The 18,253-nt window shown below is 41.4% G+C and overlaps 1 protein-coding gene across 2 annotated transcripts in view; it reads right to left on the reverse strand.

The window, feature by feature from the left end:
• The window catches only part of PKHD1 (PKHD1 ciliary IPT domain containing fibrocystin/polyductin), a 450,921-nt gene that overhangs the window by 401,333 nt on the left and 31,335 nt on the right, over window positions 1–18,253 (reverse strand). For both annotated transcript variants that reach the window (XM_036024228.1, XM_028510816.2), the window contains 8 exons: window positions 16,880–17,010; window positions 15,925–16,100; window positions 13,019–13,157; window positions 10,992–11,119; window positions 8,527–8,711; window positions 7,511–7,633; window positions 5,957–6,062; window positions 5,192–5,467 (listed from right to left, as the gene is read on the reverse strand). In XM_036024228.1, coding sequence (XP_035880121.1) covers window positions 5,192–5,467; window positions 5,957–6,062; window positions 7,511–7,633; window positions 8,527–8,711; window positions 10,992–11,119; window positions 13,019–13,157; window positions 15,925–16,100; window positions 16,880–17,010 — 1,264 coding nt within the window. The remainder of the gene's footprint in view (window positions 1–5,191; window positions 5,468–5,956; window positions 6,063–7,510; window positions 7,634–8,526; window positions 8,712–10,991; window positions 11,120–13,018; window positions 13,158–15,924; window positions 16,101–16,879; window positions 17,011–18,253) is intronic.

Consider the following 18,253-nt stretch of genomic DNA (forward strand, 5'->3'; position numbering starts at 1 on the left):
AAACAAAAAGAGCCACCTAACATGAGGAGACAAAGAAACAACCCCAAACTGAAAAAAAAAGGAGGAATCCCCAGAAAGAGCACTAATTAAAGTTGAAGCAAGCAATTTATCAGAAATAGAGTACAAAGTGATGGTTATAAGGATGCTAAATGAATTTAGTGAGAACTACAAGGAACCTAGTAGGAACTACATCAGCATGAAAAAGGACATAGAAACTATGAATAAGAGCCAGGATGAAATGAAGAATAAAATATCTGAAATGATGAATACACTAGAAGAAATTAAAAGGAGGCTAGATGAAGCATAGGATCAAATTAGTGAGTTGGAAGGAAAAGTAGAAAAAAACACCCAGTCAGAGCAACAAAACAAAACAAAAAGACCCAAAAAGAAAGAAGATAGTTTGAGGGAACTGCAAGGCAACATGAACCATAACAGTATTTGCATCATAGAGATTACAGAAGGAGAAGAAAAGGAGAAAGGGAGAGAAAACCTGTTTGAAAAAATAATGACAGGAAACTTCCCTAACTTGAGGAGGAAAAAGTCACACAAGTTCAGGAAGCACAGATGGTCCCAATCAAGATGAACCCAAAGAGGCCCACTCCAAGACACATCATAATTAAAATGGCAAAATCTAAAGACAAAGAGAGAATCTTAAAGGCAACAAGGGAGAAACAACTAGTAACATACAAGGGAGCTCTGATAAGGCTATCAGCTGATTTCTCAACAGGAACACTACAAGCCAAAAGGGAATGGCATGAAATATTCCAAGTAATGAAAAACAAAGAACTGCAATCCACACTACTCTATCCATCAAGGTTCTCATTTAAAATGGAAGGCAAAATAAGGGGCATCCCAGACAAAAAAAAATAGCTAAAAGAGTATATCTCCACCAAACCAGCATTGTGAGAGATGCTAAAGGGATTGCTTTAAGAAGATAAAGAAAAAAAGAGCAAGAGGAACACAGACACAAAGGGAAAAAATGCCAAAGAATAAATACCTATCAATAATAACTTTAAATGCAAATGGCTTAAATGCTCCAATCAAATGGCATAGGGTAGTTAAGTGGGTAAGAAAACATGACCCACGTATATACTGTCTACAAGAGACACACCTCAGAACAAAAGAGGTACACAGGCTAAAAGTAAAGGGATGGGGAAAATATTCCAAGAAAATGGGCATGAAAAAAGTTGAGGTAGCCATACTTTTAGCAGACAAAGTAGACCTCAAAACAAAGTCCATAACAAGAGACAAGGCAGAGATCAGGTGATGCTTTTATAGCCAAGGAATGACAAAGAGTGGCAGTGAATCACCAGAAGCATGAAACAGATTCTTCCTCAGAGCTTGGTTCATGAGCAGTCAATTCTGCCAATATCTTGATTTTTAACTTCTAGCCTCCAGATCTGTAGGATATGAATTTCTGCTGTTTAAATGATATAGTTTGGGGTGCATGGCTAAGCAGCCCCAGAAAACTAGTAAAACCCCTAGCTCACATCATATGCAAAAGTTAACTCAAAATGAATCAGATACCTCAACAAAAGCTAAAACTGCAAAACTCTTAGGGAAAAAATCATATGCACAAGTCTTAGTGACATTGGATTAGGCAATTGTTTCTTAAATATGATACCTAAGCATAAACAACAACAGCAATAAAACTTATAAACTGGACTTGTTCAAAAAATTTGGGCTTCACAATTTACAATAGCCAAGTGCTGAAAGCAACCTGAGTGTCCATTAGCAAATGAATGGATCACAAAACTATGGTACACTTACATGATGAAATACTACACAGCAGAGAGAAACAAGAAGCTTATACCCTTTACACCAGCATGGACGGAACTGGAGAGCATTATGATAAGTGAAATAAGCCAGGTGTTGAGGGACAAATACCATACGATCTCACCTTTAACTGGAACATAATCAACAAAAGAAAAAAGCAAACAAAATATAACCAGAGTCATTGAAAATAAGAACAATCTAACAATAGCCAGAGGGGAGTGGGGAGGGGACAGAGGGGAGAAGGGTTTTCAGGAACTACTGTAAAGGACACGTGGACAAAACCAATGGTGAGGTGGAATCAGGGGAGGGAGGTGGGGATGGCTCAGATGGGAGGATGTTGGGGGCAGGGGAAATGCAAACAACTGTACTCAAACAACAGTAAAAATTTTAAATTAATTTTTAAAAAACTTTTGTGCTTCAAAGACTGCTATCAAGAATATAAAATAACAACCCACAAATGGGAGAAAACATTTGTAAACCATGTATCTAATAAGAGACTCAGTTAAGACTATATAAAGAACTCTTACAATTTAACAATAAAAGGACAACTAACCCAATTTTTTAAATGTGCAAAGGATTTGGATAGCCATTTCTCCACAGAAGATATACAAATGGCCATTTGTGACCTCCATGGTATTCTTGGAACAAGCCAAACTCATTCTGGGTGAAGACTTTACCATTTGGTGATTCCTCTGCCTACAGCTCTCTTCTCCAGAGCTCCCCAGGACTTACCCCTTCCCTCTATCCATTCCTCCATCCCTCAGAGCCATCCACATCAATGCTCCAGTGCCAATGGCCTTCCCATCACAGCCACCACTCTGTTAGTGGTTCTTCCCCTGCTTGATTTTTCTCTGACACAACTAACCACCACCTCCATGATAGCAGGAACTTCACTTTAATTTACTGTATGCCTAGCATTAATAGTCTCTGGTACACGATAAGGGCTAAATAAATCATTGTTATTATTACTGTTGATGTTAATAATTGAAAGTTGCAGAGGGGGTGACACTGCCATTCCCATTTGAAAGTGCAGGTGTGTCACAAGTTCCCATAACTAAAGGCAAGGCAACTCTATCTCAGCAAGAAATGGGCCAAGGAAGTATGTACTCCAAAGCCAAGATTTTCCTTTAAAACCCTTCTGAGGGTGCTTCTGCATATGTGAAAGAAGTGATTTAGAATATTGTCACATTATTATATGTATTCATTACACACTAGATTATTTGTAAATTCCTTTCTGGTAGGACTCAGCCTGGTTCCCTTTAAATCCTCTAATGCAATGATGCTTAAACTGCACTATTCACAGAAGTTGCTTTAGGATTCATGTTAAAATGCAGATTGATTAGAACGTTTGATATGGGGTCCAAGACTGCATTTCTAACATACTCCCAGATGATGTGGATACTGCTAGTCCGGAACCACACTTTGAGTGGCAAGATCATTAGCACCCGGCACAGACACAGGGTGGCTCCATTAGTGTTGACTGAGTGAGTGAGTGAGTCTGGTTGATACAAGGTAGGTAGCAGAGTGGAAGGAAAGTTTAAATACAGCCATAAGGACAGTAACAAGTGAAACCTTCCCTTTTCCTAGTCTTTACTAAAAGTTAATTTATGCCCACTCAACATTATTCCTTCTTATAGAGAGATGATGCACCACCTCCCAGACAAATCACTTCACTCCATAGTGTTGTTACAGCATGCCTTGATTAGGTGACAGGATGAGGGACCAACTTGTTTGCCTGGGACTTTCTGAATTTTAGCATTAAGAGTTCCATGACTCAGTTTTAAAACTGGAATTCTTTCATCCTGGGAAACCCCTCAGTCCCAGGAAAATCAGGACAGTTGGCTACCCTGCCTGTGCAAGGCATTCTGTCTAGAGAAAACAAAGATGACCGAGTCACCTGTCTGCCATCGAGGTGTCTGCAATCTAGTGGAGCAGGGGGAGCTAAAGAAGGTTTGTGTGGCCTGAACTTCAAAGGTAACTTTATAAGACCCAAGCCCCTTATAAATCTACTGGGAAGGCTAGTATATGCCCTAAATTGAAACTAATAATTATTGGGTTAATGTAGAATATGATCTTTTACCGTGAGCACCACATACCATCTGGCTTTTCCCCTAAATCACTGAGAAATAAGAGAAAGCTTACTCTATTTTATGTGCAGAGATGAGGTAGCGTTGGCCTCATAATTCACTTTCCCAGGCAAAGTCAAGTCAGAAACAAGCCATTCCTTTGAACAATGCATTTAAGGCCAGGAAACACCACTTCAAAAATATTTTCAGGCACAGGTCTTTGTCCAACAGACTAAACTCCACAGCAATAAGGAAGGAGTGTAAGGTTCCAAAAATCATATACATATATAACATATATGTGTAAAAATATGTATAATTACATATAGTGTCAAATATATATTTTTCTGTTTCTCAGATTCTTGCAATCTGGCTGGATTGTTTTCAATTGTTCATGTCCCTCAGAAAGCACAAAGGGGTTCTTGGTTTTCATGGAACCAAGATCCAGTCCATCCCTGACACCAACAAGATCCACTACCCTTCCTATACCCCACTCCTCTCTCTATGCCCCACTACTCAAATGGTAGCTGGCTTTGCATGCCAGCCAAGTAACCAAGTGTGTGTCAGTTTGCAAACATCTGTGAACACCCACTGTGTGCAAGGCTTCTAGTGGGCAAGACCTTCACAGCACATGTGCATATGTATGTACTTTTCAAGGGACTTTCCCACTGTTGATTCATTTTAACCTCATACAAAACTAGAAGGTCTACAAGTTAAGCATCGTTAGGCCCACAGTATAACTAGGAGAGCATGGCATGCAGAAGCAGCAGGATCCTTGGCATCTGACAATTCCAGTTTGTAAGTCCACCTCTTTCCATTGGATAGCCTAGGGCAAGTCACTGTTCTCTCAGGAACACCATTATCTCATCTGAACAATGTGGATAGTAACTCCATCTTCCAGGCAGCTGTAAGCATTTAGAGTGTAAGAATACCTAGAAGAGATACTCCATAAGTGACATTATGCCTACCGTCATCATTATTAGGAAACTAAAGTCTCTGAAAAGTAACCAACATTTCTAAGGTCACACATCTGACTTTAGCATCACGAAAACCCAGGTACATTAAGTCCTGACACCCAATCTAGTGTTGTTTCCACTAAACCAAATTGTCCCTGTGACTCAGTGACTGACCCAATTATGCCTAATACCATCAGCCAAACTATGTAGCAAGTGAGTTCATCTAAGGGCTCAAAGGTCTGTTGCTCATTAGAAGAAATGCTGATGACAGAAAACAGAAAGCTGTGAATCACAGTGGATACAGAATTTATTACACGGCAAGTCTAAATTCCTGCATGTCAGCAAGAATGCTACCTACAGAAATTCAGAGGCAATGTGGGGTCCTCCCCGTATTACCAATCTCTGCAGCTATGGCAGGCTCCACAGCATTCAGTCTGGGTTCCACATTCAGGAAGAGGCCTTCCCCACTGGCGTTGATGGCACGACCAAAGGGTCTCACCAACATTGAGATCAGATGCACTCCAACAGGCAGCAGGTCTATCAGACAGACCACATGTGTTTGGTTTGAGAAAATAACTTTGCAGCTCGTTTTGTTCACTGTAATCTGCAAGGCGTGGGAGTCACCCGAGAAACTAGTTCCAGCAATATAAACCAGTAAGGCCGTGTCACCGTCTTAAAGGAGGAAAGAAATAAAAACAAAATCATCTCTCAGTGATGTTACTCCATTTCAGAGAACTCTCTTTAACACCAGATGTTCATTTCCTCTCACCTTCCCCTCACAAAATCAAGGAGTTGAATATGGACTCAAATATTAAACATGGGCATTTATCATTGTAGCACACAGCCCCCCTCCTCAATTGTCTCAAACTAGTAATGACAGATAAAGCAAAATGGGGACTGGGGAATCAAAGTAAAGAATATTTCGAAACAAGGGACAGAGAAAATAAAATACTTTAAGTCATCAAAAATCTGCTTGTCTCCATTTCCAACTGTGACCATATCAGTTACATTGGCCAAAAAATACCCTTTCTGCTGCATCACTAAACACCCACTCTCTAAAATGAGGCACCTTCTACCCACCCATCACCATGTACGGGGCCTCTAAAAAATCACTCTAGTCTAAAGATCACAACAATCTCAACTCCAAGCTACAAATCATACCAAGGGAATACCACACAGAGTGGACCCAGGGAGTTGACCCTTCAAGGTACTGGAAAGAGCAGGAACCTGAGCAATGAGCTGGTATGTCATTCACTCGCACAACCACCTGAAAAGAGGCAAAAGAATTAAACCCAAATGTATGCATTTCGTGTACTCAAGAGTATTCATAAGGTACTTGTGAAATTTGTCCAAATTAAAATGTGTTAGTAATTCATTTATTTTCTTTCTTCTACTTCCCAGTAATAACCCTTAAATTGTAATGAATGGCTCAAAATTTATCAGACTTTCATAGGCTGATTGTGGGCATGCTAAAACCTTACATTTCTACAATTAAATGTTCCTCTCTGTCATATAAAACTAAATTTAATAAAATTCAAATTGCACAAGGAATTTTTATCACTCTGTATTTTCACCTAGGTAGCTATTTCCTGTGAAAAGCCCTTTCTTGCTGGTAAATGCCAATGGAGTAGGCACCTTCCTCCCAGCATTCCTATGGGGGTATGTAAAGATTAGAGTATTTAGACCCTTTCTCTGGGGTCTTTTTTTGTCCTAGAATGGTCAGGCCCCCAAAAGAGACTATAGTTGCCCCATGAACAATATGGTTTGAATTGCATGGGTCCAGTTATGCACAGATAATTTTTTACAAGCCCTGTAAGTTTTTTTCCTTCCTTATTATTTTCTTAATAATATTCTTTCCTCTAACTTACTCTATCATATATGGTATATAGTACATATAATATACAGAATATGGGCAGTCAAAATTTATCCATAGATTTTTTGCTGTGAGGAGGGTCAGTGTCCCTAGCCTCTGCATTGTTCAAGAGTCCATTTTCATAGGTCTTTCTTTCTTCCTGGAACCAATGTTAATCTAATCAAACTCTATAACACTTGGAAATGAGGAAGGTGAAAAAGATATGTTCATTGGACTCTCTACATATGAAATATGGATTAAAAGTGTGCACACTATATTTACAACAGTGTTTGCTTATGGAGGAAATGGATATCGGGATAGCATGAAAGCATAATCAATAAAGAACACTGATTTTTTTCTACATTGTTTTATTTTATTCATAAAGACAAAAGATATTAGATATGTCAGCATGTTGATGATGATTAATCCTCAGTTTACATACTCTGGTGTTGGTATATTATTCTTTATAATTTTGTATTTTTCTTAAAAGCAGATGACTTAGAAGTATAAGCAGGTGAAAAATAGAAAAAGAAATTTTAAAGAGAAAAGGAGTTGAATTAGCTCATTTACTTTTCAATGCCACCGTGTAGAAGTATAAATCATATGTAGTTACAGAGGTTCTCTATTTTTATACCATAATAATAGTATCAATAATTATAATAACAGGATGTTGTATTTACAAAGCACTTAATGTTTGTAGAGTACTTTACATATCCTGTGGAAGTAGAAAAAGGAAAGCCATAATTGTCTGTGTTATGTGCTAGAAAACTGATCATTGGCATTGGTCCACATTACAAACCAGGGAGGGGCTGAGACAGACTTGAAGCTAGTTCTAGCACTTTAGCTGGCCCATCCACTCTCACCTGAGTGTGCTGGTTGGCAGTAACCAACATGTCTCCAAATATGGGTGCAAGAAAAACTCCACCATCGTATACTACACGGGTGGTTGCAGCGGGGTTCACTCCACTTAGGTTTGCATCAGAGACCTGAGACAAGCACATTTCTGGTCAATTCACTCATGGAATAGCAGCCTAATCTTGATGAAAACAAATAAAAAAGGGTTTTTTTGCATTTAAAGATAATAAGATAGCTAGAAAGTAAAAACTTTCGGCAGGGGACTGAAAACTAGAAACCTAATGTAAGTAATGGCTAATGAAAGCCCCAGTAAATTAGAACAATAGTTATTTGCAAGTGGTTGTGTAAAAAGACATAAAAATTAATCATTTCTTTTAAGTCTTGAGATATTTTTGCTTCTATGTGCTTTTCTATTTTATGTTTGCAATCTAAAACATTACAATAAAATGTAAGGAAACAAGTGCTATGAGATGACTCCAGTCCTTCATCTCCACTGAAGTATTTTATTTGAAAACCAGATGACTCACAATAGCATATAACTGGGATCAAATTCCATCTTAGGTTTCATTTTATAATAACCAAATCTAGATGAGCATTAGATTATTTTTTAAAACCCTAAATATGCAAGCGCATCTGGTTTTGTCATTACCCAAAGACAGCAAATCCTTTTCTAAACTTCCTTCTGCTATGCCATCTGCCTCCGTGACAACCTAAGTCAATCACATCTGCTTAAATTATCCAATAACGGATGTAGGAGCACTGTATGGTGGACACTGACCAATAAGGTCTCTACCTACACTAAGTTAGGGAAGGAAAGATTAGGTTCAAATTGCTTTATCAGAGATATGAGATACAAATTATGTCTTGAAAACTTCAGGAAGAAAGATCACTGGCCTCTTTACTTAAATATTCTAACAAAACCAATAATTCATGACAGTTTCCATTCATCTCATTCTGATATTTTTCTTTGCAACTCTGTCCCAGGACACAAAATCCATACCGCCCAAAGGGATACTGTACATACCTTGACAAAATTGGGCAAATCCCCAACCTGGGTGGACCAGGAGAGAGTCCACACATGTTCATAGCAGGACTTCAGATCCTCCATCACAGTGAAGTCACTGACATTGAGGTACCTGGAGGTGAAGTCATCAGCACTGTCCTGTAAGAGCTTGTGAAGGTGACTAGCTGAAATATGTACAGGGACATCTGTGGGAAAGGTTTTAATATAGAAAACATAAGGTCTTCATTACTCTACCTCCTCATGCAGATAACAGGGTCTCATCAAGAAGATAACAGAGTAAATCTTAAGACACCTACTAAATATGTGGGAGACCCTCATGTTCAAAATACAGCTTCAAGAGAACCCTCAGCCCAGTGAAACCACTTTTTTCCTAAGGCAAATGCAAGTAGATGCCCACAGTTCATATTGTGATACCCTTAGTCAATATCACATCTCACAGCAAGCAGAGAGCACAGGCACGTCAGACAAAACTATCTCACTGTCAACTCAAATATAAACTCCAGACACCCTGGTAATTCCTGAAAGTCTAATTAAATGTTGGGTGTTCCCTAGGAAAAATGTAGCTGGCTCTGTGAACAGAGAGAAGTTGGCCACCTTTCACAGGGAGTGAGGGAGGCACACAGCAGCTGACACCCATAAAACTTAGCCAACCCAGCTGAGGAATGTTGGCATTTAACTTCAGTTTCTCTATTAGAATTTCCTTTAAGCCCAACCACCTGCTTCCTCATTCCACCTCCCCATAGAGAAAAAACACTCTGTGCTTAAGCCCTGCTTATGTTTGCACTGTTTCATGCTGTACCAAAAGTTTCCATTTCATTAGCTGCTCCCAACAGCCCTGTGAGGTGGGTCATTGGGTACCCTAATGCCTCCTTTAGAGATTAAGAAAAAGAAACCCAAGGAGATTCAGAAGCTTGCCAACCAAGTGAGACCAGTTTCCATTAAAATCCAGGTTCTACCTATCCAAGAGCTTTCTTCTTAATACCCATACCTGGGGTGTTAATAAAGTGCTACCATATTTCTAAAATGCAAACAAAATTCTCATCCTTTTCAAAAAGATTGTTTTACATTTACATAATTTGAGGTCATCACCATTTCAAAAGGCCAGGTTAGGGCTGTCTTCCCCCAGTTGTTCTTCAGGCAATGATGTGAGGCAACATCAGCAATAGAAGGTGGTGGTGGGAGGAGCCTCCCTGCACTAGGGCTGCAGCTTCTCATTCATGATAAGGGCAGCAATGATGGACTTCACAGAGGCAGGGCACCATTGGCACTTATTCACCCATCTAGTAGGCTCCAATAGCCTGGGTACCATCCACTTTCCCTAAGTTGCCCTATTAGAGTAAAAATACCACACCATTCCTCCCACTCCAGAAGATTCTTTGCAAGCAAGCCCAGCATCTTTCTGCCTGGAGGGTAGAAGACTTTTGGACCATATGCCAATTGTTATACAGCCACTCTTGAGATCTCCTGAGCCTCCTTTCTGATTTCATGTTTATACCAACTAAATGCCATATTGTAATCATGTCTAATTCTCATCCTCTGTGAAATGTGTGTATTACTGAAGATTTAGGAACTATTCCACTTTCATTGCATCAGAAAGCTCTTTCTACCTTTGTTATGATCACTACAATCCTCGATAGCATATGGTGCCACCATGGAGTTTAATTCAGAAGAACCATGGCTACCATGGCCTTGGCCTAGGAAACTCTATAGAGAAGAGGACTGACCTGCAAATCAGGGACCTGAGTTCACACCTGGACATTGCCATCAACTACCTGAATGATCTCTGGGCAAACCTGAGTGGCTCTCAAGAAGACAGGCCAATGCCCTAATCCCCAGAATCTAGGAATATTACCTTATATATAGTATAAGATGTGGTTAAGTTAAGAATCTTGGGAAGAGTTTATCTGGAATTATCAGGACAGGCCCTAAATGCAATCATATGCATCCTCATGAGAGGGGCAGAGGGAGCTCTGAGGCAGAAGAGGCAGAGACAATGTGACCATGGAGGCAGAGGTTGAAGGAATGTGGCCACAGCTAAGGAATGCTGGCTGCCACCAGATGCTGGCAGAGGCAGGAGATGGATTCTCCCCATGAGACTCTGGAGGAAGTGTGGCCCGGCCAACAACTTGGTTTTGGACCTCTGGCCTCCAGACTGTGAGAGAATAAATTTCTCTTGTTTCAAGCCACCCAGTTTGTGGTCATTTGTTTTGACAGCTCCAAGAAGCTAATCCACTCAGTTTCCACATCTATAAAACGAAAAGGTTGGGATTTTATTAGCAAAAATATGTTATTGTTATTGTCCAGACCTTTAATTTTAATAAGGTCATTTTCCAACCCTGGAAAATAAATAAAATCACCTTAAGACTATACCATGCCTGATGATCTCTCAGGATGTTGCTGGCCTGGGAATGCCCCTAAAAATGTAAATGAGAAGTGTTGCACCCCCACCCCATTTGCCTCTTTACCAGGAATCACTGTATTAGAAAGTTGGATGCGAAAGTGTCCTCCCAAAGGTGGACTTGTTCTCTGTAGTCTCTGTGTTGTCACGTGGACCATCCTGGATCCTTCTTCTGCTCCGTCAGTGGGCACAGGGCTGCAGCACAGCAAACACTGAGCATTACCCACAGTAACCTTCCAGAGTGCTACTGCCTCTCAAAGACCAACTAGTCTTCTGCGGTCCCAGACCATGAGCTCAAATCCCCAAATATCGGGTACCCCTTTCCCATGACAACAGGCAAAGTATGGTGTTAATATTAGGACCCTTTAAGAGTGCTGTCCTTCCCCTTCCCTGGGCCTCCGGGCTCTAGGCCCAGAGCAGGAGACTGTGGTATTCTCCACGACATTTGCATAGTCAAATGAAACATCAGTGACAGATGCTTCTCCCTACAGCATCTCCAGCTGGAACCCAGGCTACTGCAGCTCTTCTCTAACACCTGTGTGCAAACACACTGACTGCCTCATTCTGCTCTGAACACGATAAATGGGTCAAATAAACTGTGACACACCATAAGATGGACTATCATTCACGCATTAAAAACTATATTTCAGAAGAATGTTTAATGAAATGGGTAAATTTCCATTTTTACTCTTAGTGAAAAGGACGTTACAAATATAGTATGTTATTTTTGGTCCCAATAAGAGGTTTATAGTAAATATATTCATGTCTATATGAATACAGAAACTGCTGGGGGGAAAGTGGTCAGAATACAGATCCAATAGTTATCTAATATGTAACTAGAAGTTACCTCTGAGCAGACAGATCGAGTGATTTTTATCTTCTTCTAAATGTTTTTCTATATTTTCCAAATTTTCAACAATGAACATGTCTAATTTCTATCAATAGCATTAGTAAGCACTATGTATGGATGTGCACAACCAGGCAGAAGCAGTCACGGAGGGTCACTAGCTGTGTTGGGGGTGAATCCCGGAGAGGCGGGTCTGAAGGGTGTCCTGTCTCACCTGGGCTGGAGGCTTCCAGAAGGAGCTAAGGGACTTGAGGAAAATTAGAAAAGAAGGTTGTGAGGACTACTCTGAGTGAGGACTACTCTGAGTGAGGACTACTCTGAGTGCGGATCTTGTCCAGAATAACCTAAATTCGCCTCTATCATTTTAGAGTTAATAATGTTGACGTTGGAAGCACAGGACTGCAGGCTGGCTAACGGGGCAGCTCCTTCTCCACTACAGAAACCCTTTCTGTCTTTCATTCTCTGATGGGTTTCGTTTCTCTCCTGCCCAGAGGACCATGTCAAGGAAAAGCAGAGCACAAAGTCAAGCTTTCTGCACCTCACATCAATACACTGTGTGTGAGCATGGTTTCTGAGAACTAATTTTGAAATATAAAAGAAAGGGATGAGGGAAGGGAAAGAAATCTAAAGGCAGAGCATCTCAATGTTTCCCATCCTACTGGGGTTTTAGTGAAAAGTGAAAAGAATGAATTAGAGCGTAGACATGTCCTAGGAGCTTAGAGGAGCCTGATCTTTAGTTACTGCTTTGTAAACTCAGCTGGAAAGCTTTGATTAGCAAAGAAGTATTGCTTATAGGGCTCTAGTGCCATCTGGTGGTAAGTTCTTAGAAATAGCTACTTTTGTTCCTCAGAGTTAGCCTCAGATTCCAATAAGATTAATATATCAGGAGTGGAATGAGGGACATGAACAGCATAAACATACCACCACTTTTAAATAAATTCACTAGAAACTGTTTCTCAAAGTCTAGTTCCCAGACCAGTAAAATCAGCCTTGCCTGGATATCCATTAGCAATGCAAATTCTCAGACCCTGCCCTAAACCCACTGAATTAAAGATGGTAAGCTTAGGGCCCAGTGATTTACGTTTTAACAAGAGCTCCGGGTATCTGATACAGCATTCTTAACACTGAGAAGCATTGCTTTAAGCAACCAGACAGGTGGCTTTTCCTAATAAAAGTCCCACCTTTGCATCCACCAAGGCCAACTAGCAATCCTACAGAGGGACAGGTGAGCAAAGACAGTTCCCTACCTTGCAGTGATGAGTGGGAGCTCCAAGCTGCACCCCACCAACCAGGATGTTACATTGAAGACCGGAGGGGATCCCACCACAGAGAGCAATTCCACCAAATTCCCTCCTGGGCGAGCTGTTCCAGAATCAGCCTGAGAAACTAGAGACCAATGGTCCAATTATCATCAAATAACTCAAGATGCAACACCAGCTGTGTGGAAAATCCCAGCTGGAGATGCTGAGTTACTTAGATCTCAGCACACTCAGTTGAGTACTCAGTTGAGATTCCTCCCATCTACAGAATGAAGAGCAAAGTTAGAGGCAAAGAAAAAAAAGGCAAGGTCATGGTATAAAAAGACAAATATTCACAGCAAAGTTCAGAAAGTCCTAAGCCAAAAAACATCATTCCCTATGCCATAGGAGGACCCCTTACATAGAAAATCTATTACAGTGTGGATTGGCCAACCTTTCCTCCTTTCTTTTCTAAGGCCCCTGGCAACTCCAGGAATGTACAGCTGATCCCCCTTAGGAATGCTAAACACATGAGGCACATCCCAGGAGTACTTACTGTTTATCTATAGTGTAGAGTAAGCACATGTGCAGAAAAAGTGCCAGGGTTCAGACAGACCACTGTCGAAATCCCGATTTTCCACTTCTATTGAATTACCATCTGGCTAATCAACCTAACCTCTCTCAGACATTTTCTTATTTGTAAATGGGAATCATGACATGACCAATCTGTGTGGCAGGGAGTTTAGTGAGATGGCGGATTTAAATGACCAGTACCACGTAATTTAATTCACTTCCCCCTTTGACTAGGCACTGTGTAAAAGATAGCTTCTTCCCAAGACAGTACAACTGAGACAACAGACAGTAAAGGGATCATCTTTGCGTATCCAATGCCTAGTACAACACCAGGCATAGAATGGGTGCTCAATAAATGTTTATTCACTCAGCTGGGTATGGATGATTGAGGTTTTGGCTTTGGTATCAACAACCTCTGGATTCCAATCTCCCCTACGTCCCAGCTATGGGATTTGGGATGAGATACTCAGCCCTTCTTAGCTTTCATGTCCCCATCTATAGGGTGGAGACAGTAGGGCTATCTCATGGTGTTCTAAAAAGTGAGAAATAAATGCTGCCTGCCACTAGATGAAAATAACTTTCACAGAGGACATTTGATGAGAAAATATAATCAGGTGTTAAATTGATCAGATAAATGTCAGACAATTAACTATGAATATTGAGCCCAATTGTGTAGCGTTTGTGTTGCCATTAAATAACCCTCAAAGCAAAGTCGTTGCTAGCAAGGGAACTAGCCAAAGCAGGAAATGTGGTTTTACACAAGACACTCCAATAATCTTACTTGCCTCTGCCCTCCCCCTCTCTGCTTCCTCCTCACCGCACTCTGAGATGGTTCCAGGTACTGGAGAGCATTTGATGGCAGAGAGGTGGGGGCAGGGAGAAAGTGCTCTGGATGTTGCACTTGGAGAGCTTGGAGGTTTAAGATGGCATTTAAGGGGGAAAAGAGAAAAAGGGAAAAGGCACCTATTATTTAGTTCTGTGTTTTCCAGTCAGTGAGTTCAAGGGTATGAAATGTTGAACCCCTCACTCCTCCAGGAATCTGGGTAGCAATTGAGGGTCACCAAAGGCCCTGGCTTAGGGTCTTATGCACCAAGAATTCAGGTGGTTATCCAAGCATGCCATCTGAATATTATTTTCTACGTGCCAGGACCTTAAAAAGGGCTTAAAATAAGCAGTGACTCTCTGACCCAGATGCCCTCAAAGCACTTAAACCACCGACACATATAAGAGGCAGAATTTTGATGGATTCAAATATGATGTCATTTCATGGCTGAAGGAGAGCCCTCTTGCTACCCACCCCCAAGCTCCTCTGCCCTCAGCTCCACAATTTTATAAGCAAAAGACTGAACACTTGCATATTTTGTAAGTCAAAATGTAAATGACTGCTTCCTCCTTTTCTTCTGGGAGGAAGAAAGAGAGAATCTACTTAAAACTGGAAATCTGAGCCCCAAAGTCCCAGGGATTTAACAGAAAATGGAAAGTAAACAGAACTTGGAAGCCTGGAGGCCCTGGGAGCACACAGCACCATCTGCATGGGCTGTGGGCTTCCCTTCCCGAGGTGTGTGTCACTGGTGGCCAGTCTCAGAAGGACCCCTAATGAGCACTTTGTCCCTGAAACCTGTGGACAAGAAAGCCCAGTAAGATAGCTGTGCCTAAGGGAGGCCAAAGGACTTGGTGGAGAAAGAGGACAGGCCTGGGCTCTAAGTGACAAGAGGGAGGAATGTAGATCAGCAGAAAGAAGGATGAGGCGTTCTCATGAGAACATCGTTATCCTCTGACTCTCACTGAGTCTGCTGTAAGTCAGCCCTTCAGTCCATTTCCATGGGTAGGTATTTCTGTGTTCTTCCAGCACTTTCTTTGATAGATATTAGCTGATAGATCAAGAAATCTTGCTATTCTAACAGTAATAATAATGTTAATAGTAATAATAATTGCTTATATTTATTGAGCACTTAACTATATTCAGGACCTGTGATGAGGGCTTTACACTATACTCTAGTTAATCTTTGCAGCAACCCAATGAGGCAGGGACTTCAGTATGCCCACTTTATGGATCAGGAAACCAAGGCTTCTCAGCAAGAAAGTAGTAAAATCAGGGCAGAGCACAAATACCAAAAGCAAGAGCAAGCATTGTAGTGAATAGGGGGGGGAAGAGGAATTAGCTAGAAAAATATAGGGTCCAGGGGCACATAATACCAACCCCGTCCTCTTTTTAGAACCAAGGCAGGCAAGATGAACCTCACCTGTTCCCCCTTCACTAACTGGACTGCAGCCCCTCGTAGAAAGTTTAAAATTGGCAGTTGAGGGACAGGTCCATGGAGGAGAGAAGATTCAATGATCACCTGTCAGGTTTGTGTCCGCAATAATAACTTCATCCACATAGAACACACCCATCTCCTGCACCAGAGGGAAGAGGTCAATTCGATGAACCAGCACTGGGGAGTGTGCCAGAGACGTCTGGAGATGCAAGGAGTGATGCAGGCAAGCCTTCCAGAGGTTAGTACAGGTGAACCGCCAACTGAAAAACAAGAACGCAGGGGCGTGCACCTACAGTCCTCTCCCATTCGAACCCTAGTTCTGGGACCCGGGAGCCTGAGGACCGTGTAGCCAGGAGAGAAGCCCCATGAACCCCAGCGCCCAAACAGTCCTGTGTGCCCTGAGTACAAACATCCAAGTCAGGTTCGGCTCAGCTGTGATGTCACACCAGTGAACCACATTTTAAAGCAATCATTCATTCATGGCTCTCAATGTCAGCGGCTTTTTCAAATTACAGTGTAATTGTCTGTCATAAACAGATCATATGTAGGCTCTAATGACAAGGAAGATTAATGCTCCTGTACATTACTGGACGATTTAGGTTTACAACCACTTACAAAACTCTTAAGAGATTATCTGGAAAGAGCATTGAATTGAAGGATCAAGATGCTTGGATTTTATTCCAGAGTCATCTTTACTCACTGAATGAACTTTTGTGAATCACAGGTTCTCTGGGCCCCCATTTTTCTCATCTATAATGTCAAGGAATGCTCTCTAAAGTCTCTTCCAAATGTTACACTCTATGATTTTATCCCTGTGAGAAATATCAGTTTCCTTCTAGGAAGTAGTATATTTCTCACAACTAATTGTTTTTAATCCAACTTCTCTGGGCTCCATTTTTTCTCCTCTGTGTTCAGAACCCCAGGTTAGTATCTGAGTCTCAAATATAACAGGCAGTACCTCAGGTAGGCCACTGGTCCTGAGAGAGCTAATCATCCCAGTTGGCAGAATTCCCACCACACCTCCCTACAGATTATCTACCTTTCGGGAATGGTCCCCATGAGTTTCCAGTCACAGGTAATGTTCTTCTTAATGATGTTTTGAAGAGCAGTTGTGAAGGACACGGTCATCTTCAGGGTCTTATTCACACGGCCTTTGTATGAAATGCACAACTACAGGCAACAAATAAGGGTTCCAGCTCTATTAGTGCAAGAAGCAGCCATTCGAACAAAGTGCAGTAAGGAGAGTCCACCTCCCCACAACCCTGCCTCTTGCTGTGGAAGAGTCAGCCTCGTTCCTGCCCTCTGGAGCTTACTGGTCTAGCTGACCAGAGAAGTTGGTACAGTGAATTGTTATTGTCCAAGAGAGGTTAGTAAATGCCTACCACTGTGTTTGGCAATGATAATTTTAGAGTATCTCAATTAGCAAATTTTTGTTTCTGAACTCTAAGAATTCCCCACCATCCTTGGTTTCTAACTCTGAATTAAGTAAAATTGTTTGGCTCAAACAGTCTTCAGAGCAGAATATGTTTTACTTCAGCACTTTTGACATTTTGGATTGGATACTTTTTTCCTGTGAGGGGGCTGTTCAGTGCATTGTAGATGTTTAGTAACATCCCTGGAACTTACCCAGTGGGTACCAGTACCACTTACCCAATGTGACCACCAAAAATGCCCCCATAAATTGCCAGCTCTCCCCTAGGAGGCAAAATTTGCCCACTGGGAGCCTCTGCTATATGAGAAATACTGGGAAATGAGCAGTGCCCCAGCCTGAATCACTTAGTCCTGGCTCCTAATCCGTTCAACTGGGGAGGGACCTGAAACCACCACCATGGGCTCAGCCACCCCAGCGAGCCTCACTCTGGGCCCCGGACAGCAAATGAGTTGCACTCTTCTGTGAAAGATGGCAGAGCTATCGACACAAAGGGTGTAAAAGGGGTTAAAGAGATGTGCCAGCCAACCCATCAACAATAACACTAACTATAATAAATAGCAATAACTATCTTCAGTTGAGTCCTAACCACTGCACAGGCACTTGACTGGATTACCCCATTGAATCTTCACCAAAATCCTGAGAGGTAGACAACATTAGGACCCACTTTTCAGGTGAGTAAACTGAAGTAACACACAGAGGGCACACGGAACAGAGTCAAAATGCAAACCCAGAGAATATGACTACAGAATCTGCACTTCCACCTAAAGAGCGAAGAATATACAGGGCAGGAAAAAGTAGATTTACAGTTGTTGGTATGGAAAATAATACAACAGTTTATAAATAATAATATAAAAATAAACTGTTTTATGTAGTCACAACTGTAAACCTACTTTTGCCCACCCCATATATGAAAGTAAAACCTGTCATAGATCTCATAGCTAATACGAAGGCATTTCTATGTGACAAGTAGCTAATGGAGGA

Source organism: Phyllostomus discolor, chromosome 4 (assembly GCF_004126475.2).
Source record: "Phyllostomus discolor isolate MPI-MPIP mPhyDis1 chromosome 4, mPhyDis1.pri.v3, whole genome shotgun sequence".
Classification (NCBI taxonomy): Eukaryota; Metazoa; Chordata; class Mammalia; order Chiroptera; family Phyllostomidae; genus Phyllostomus; species Phyllostomus discolor.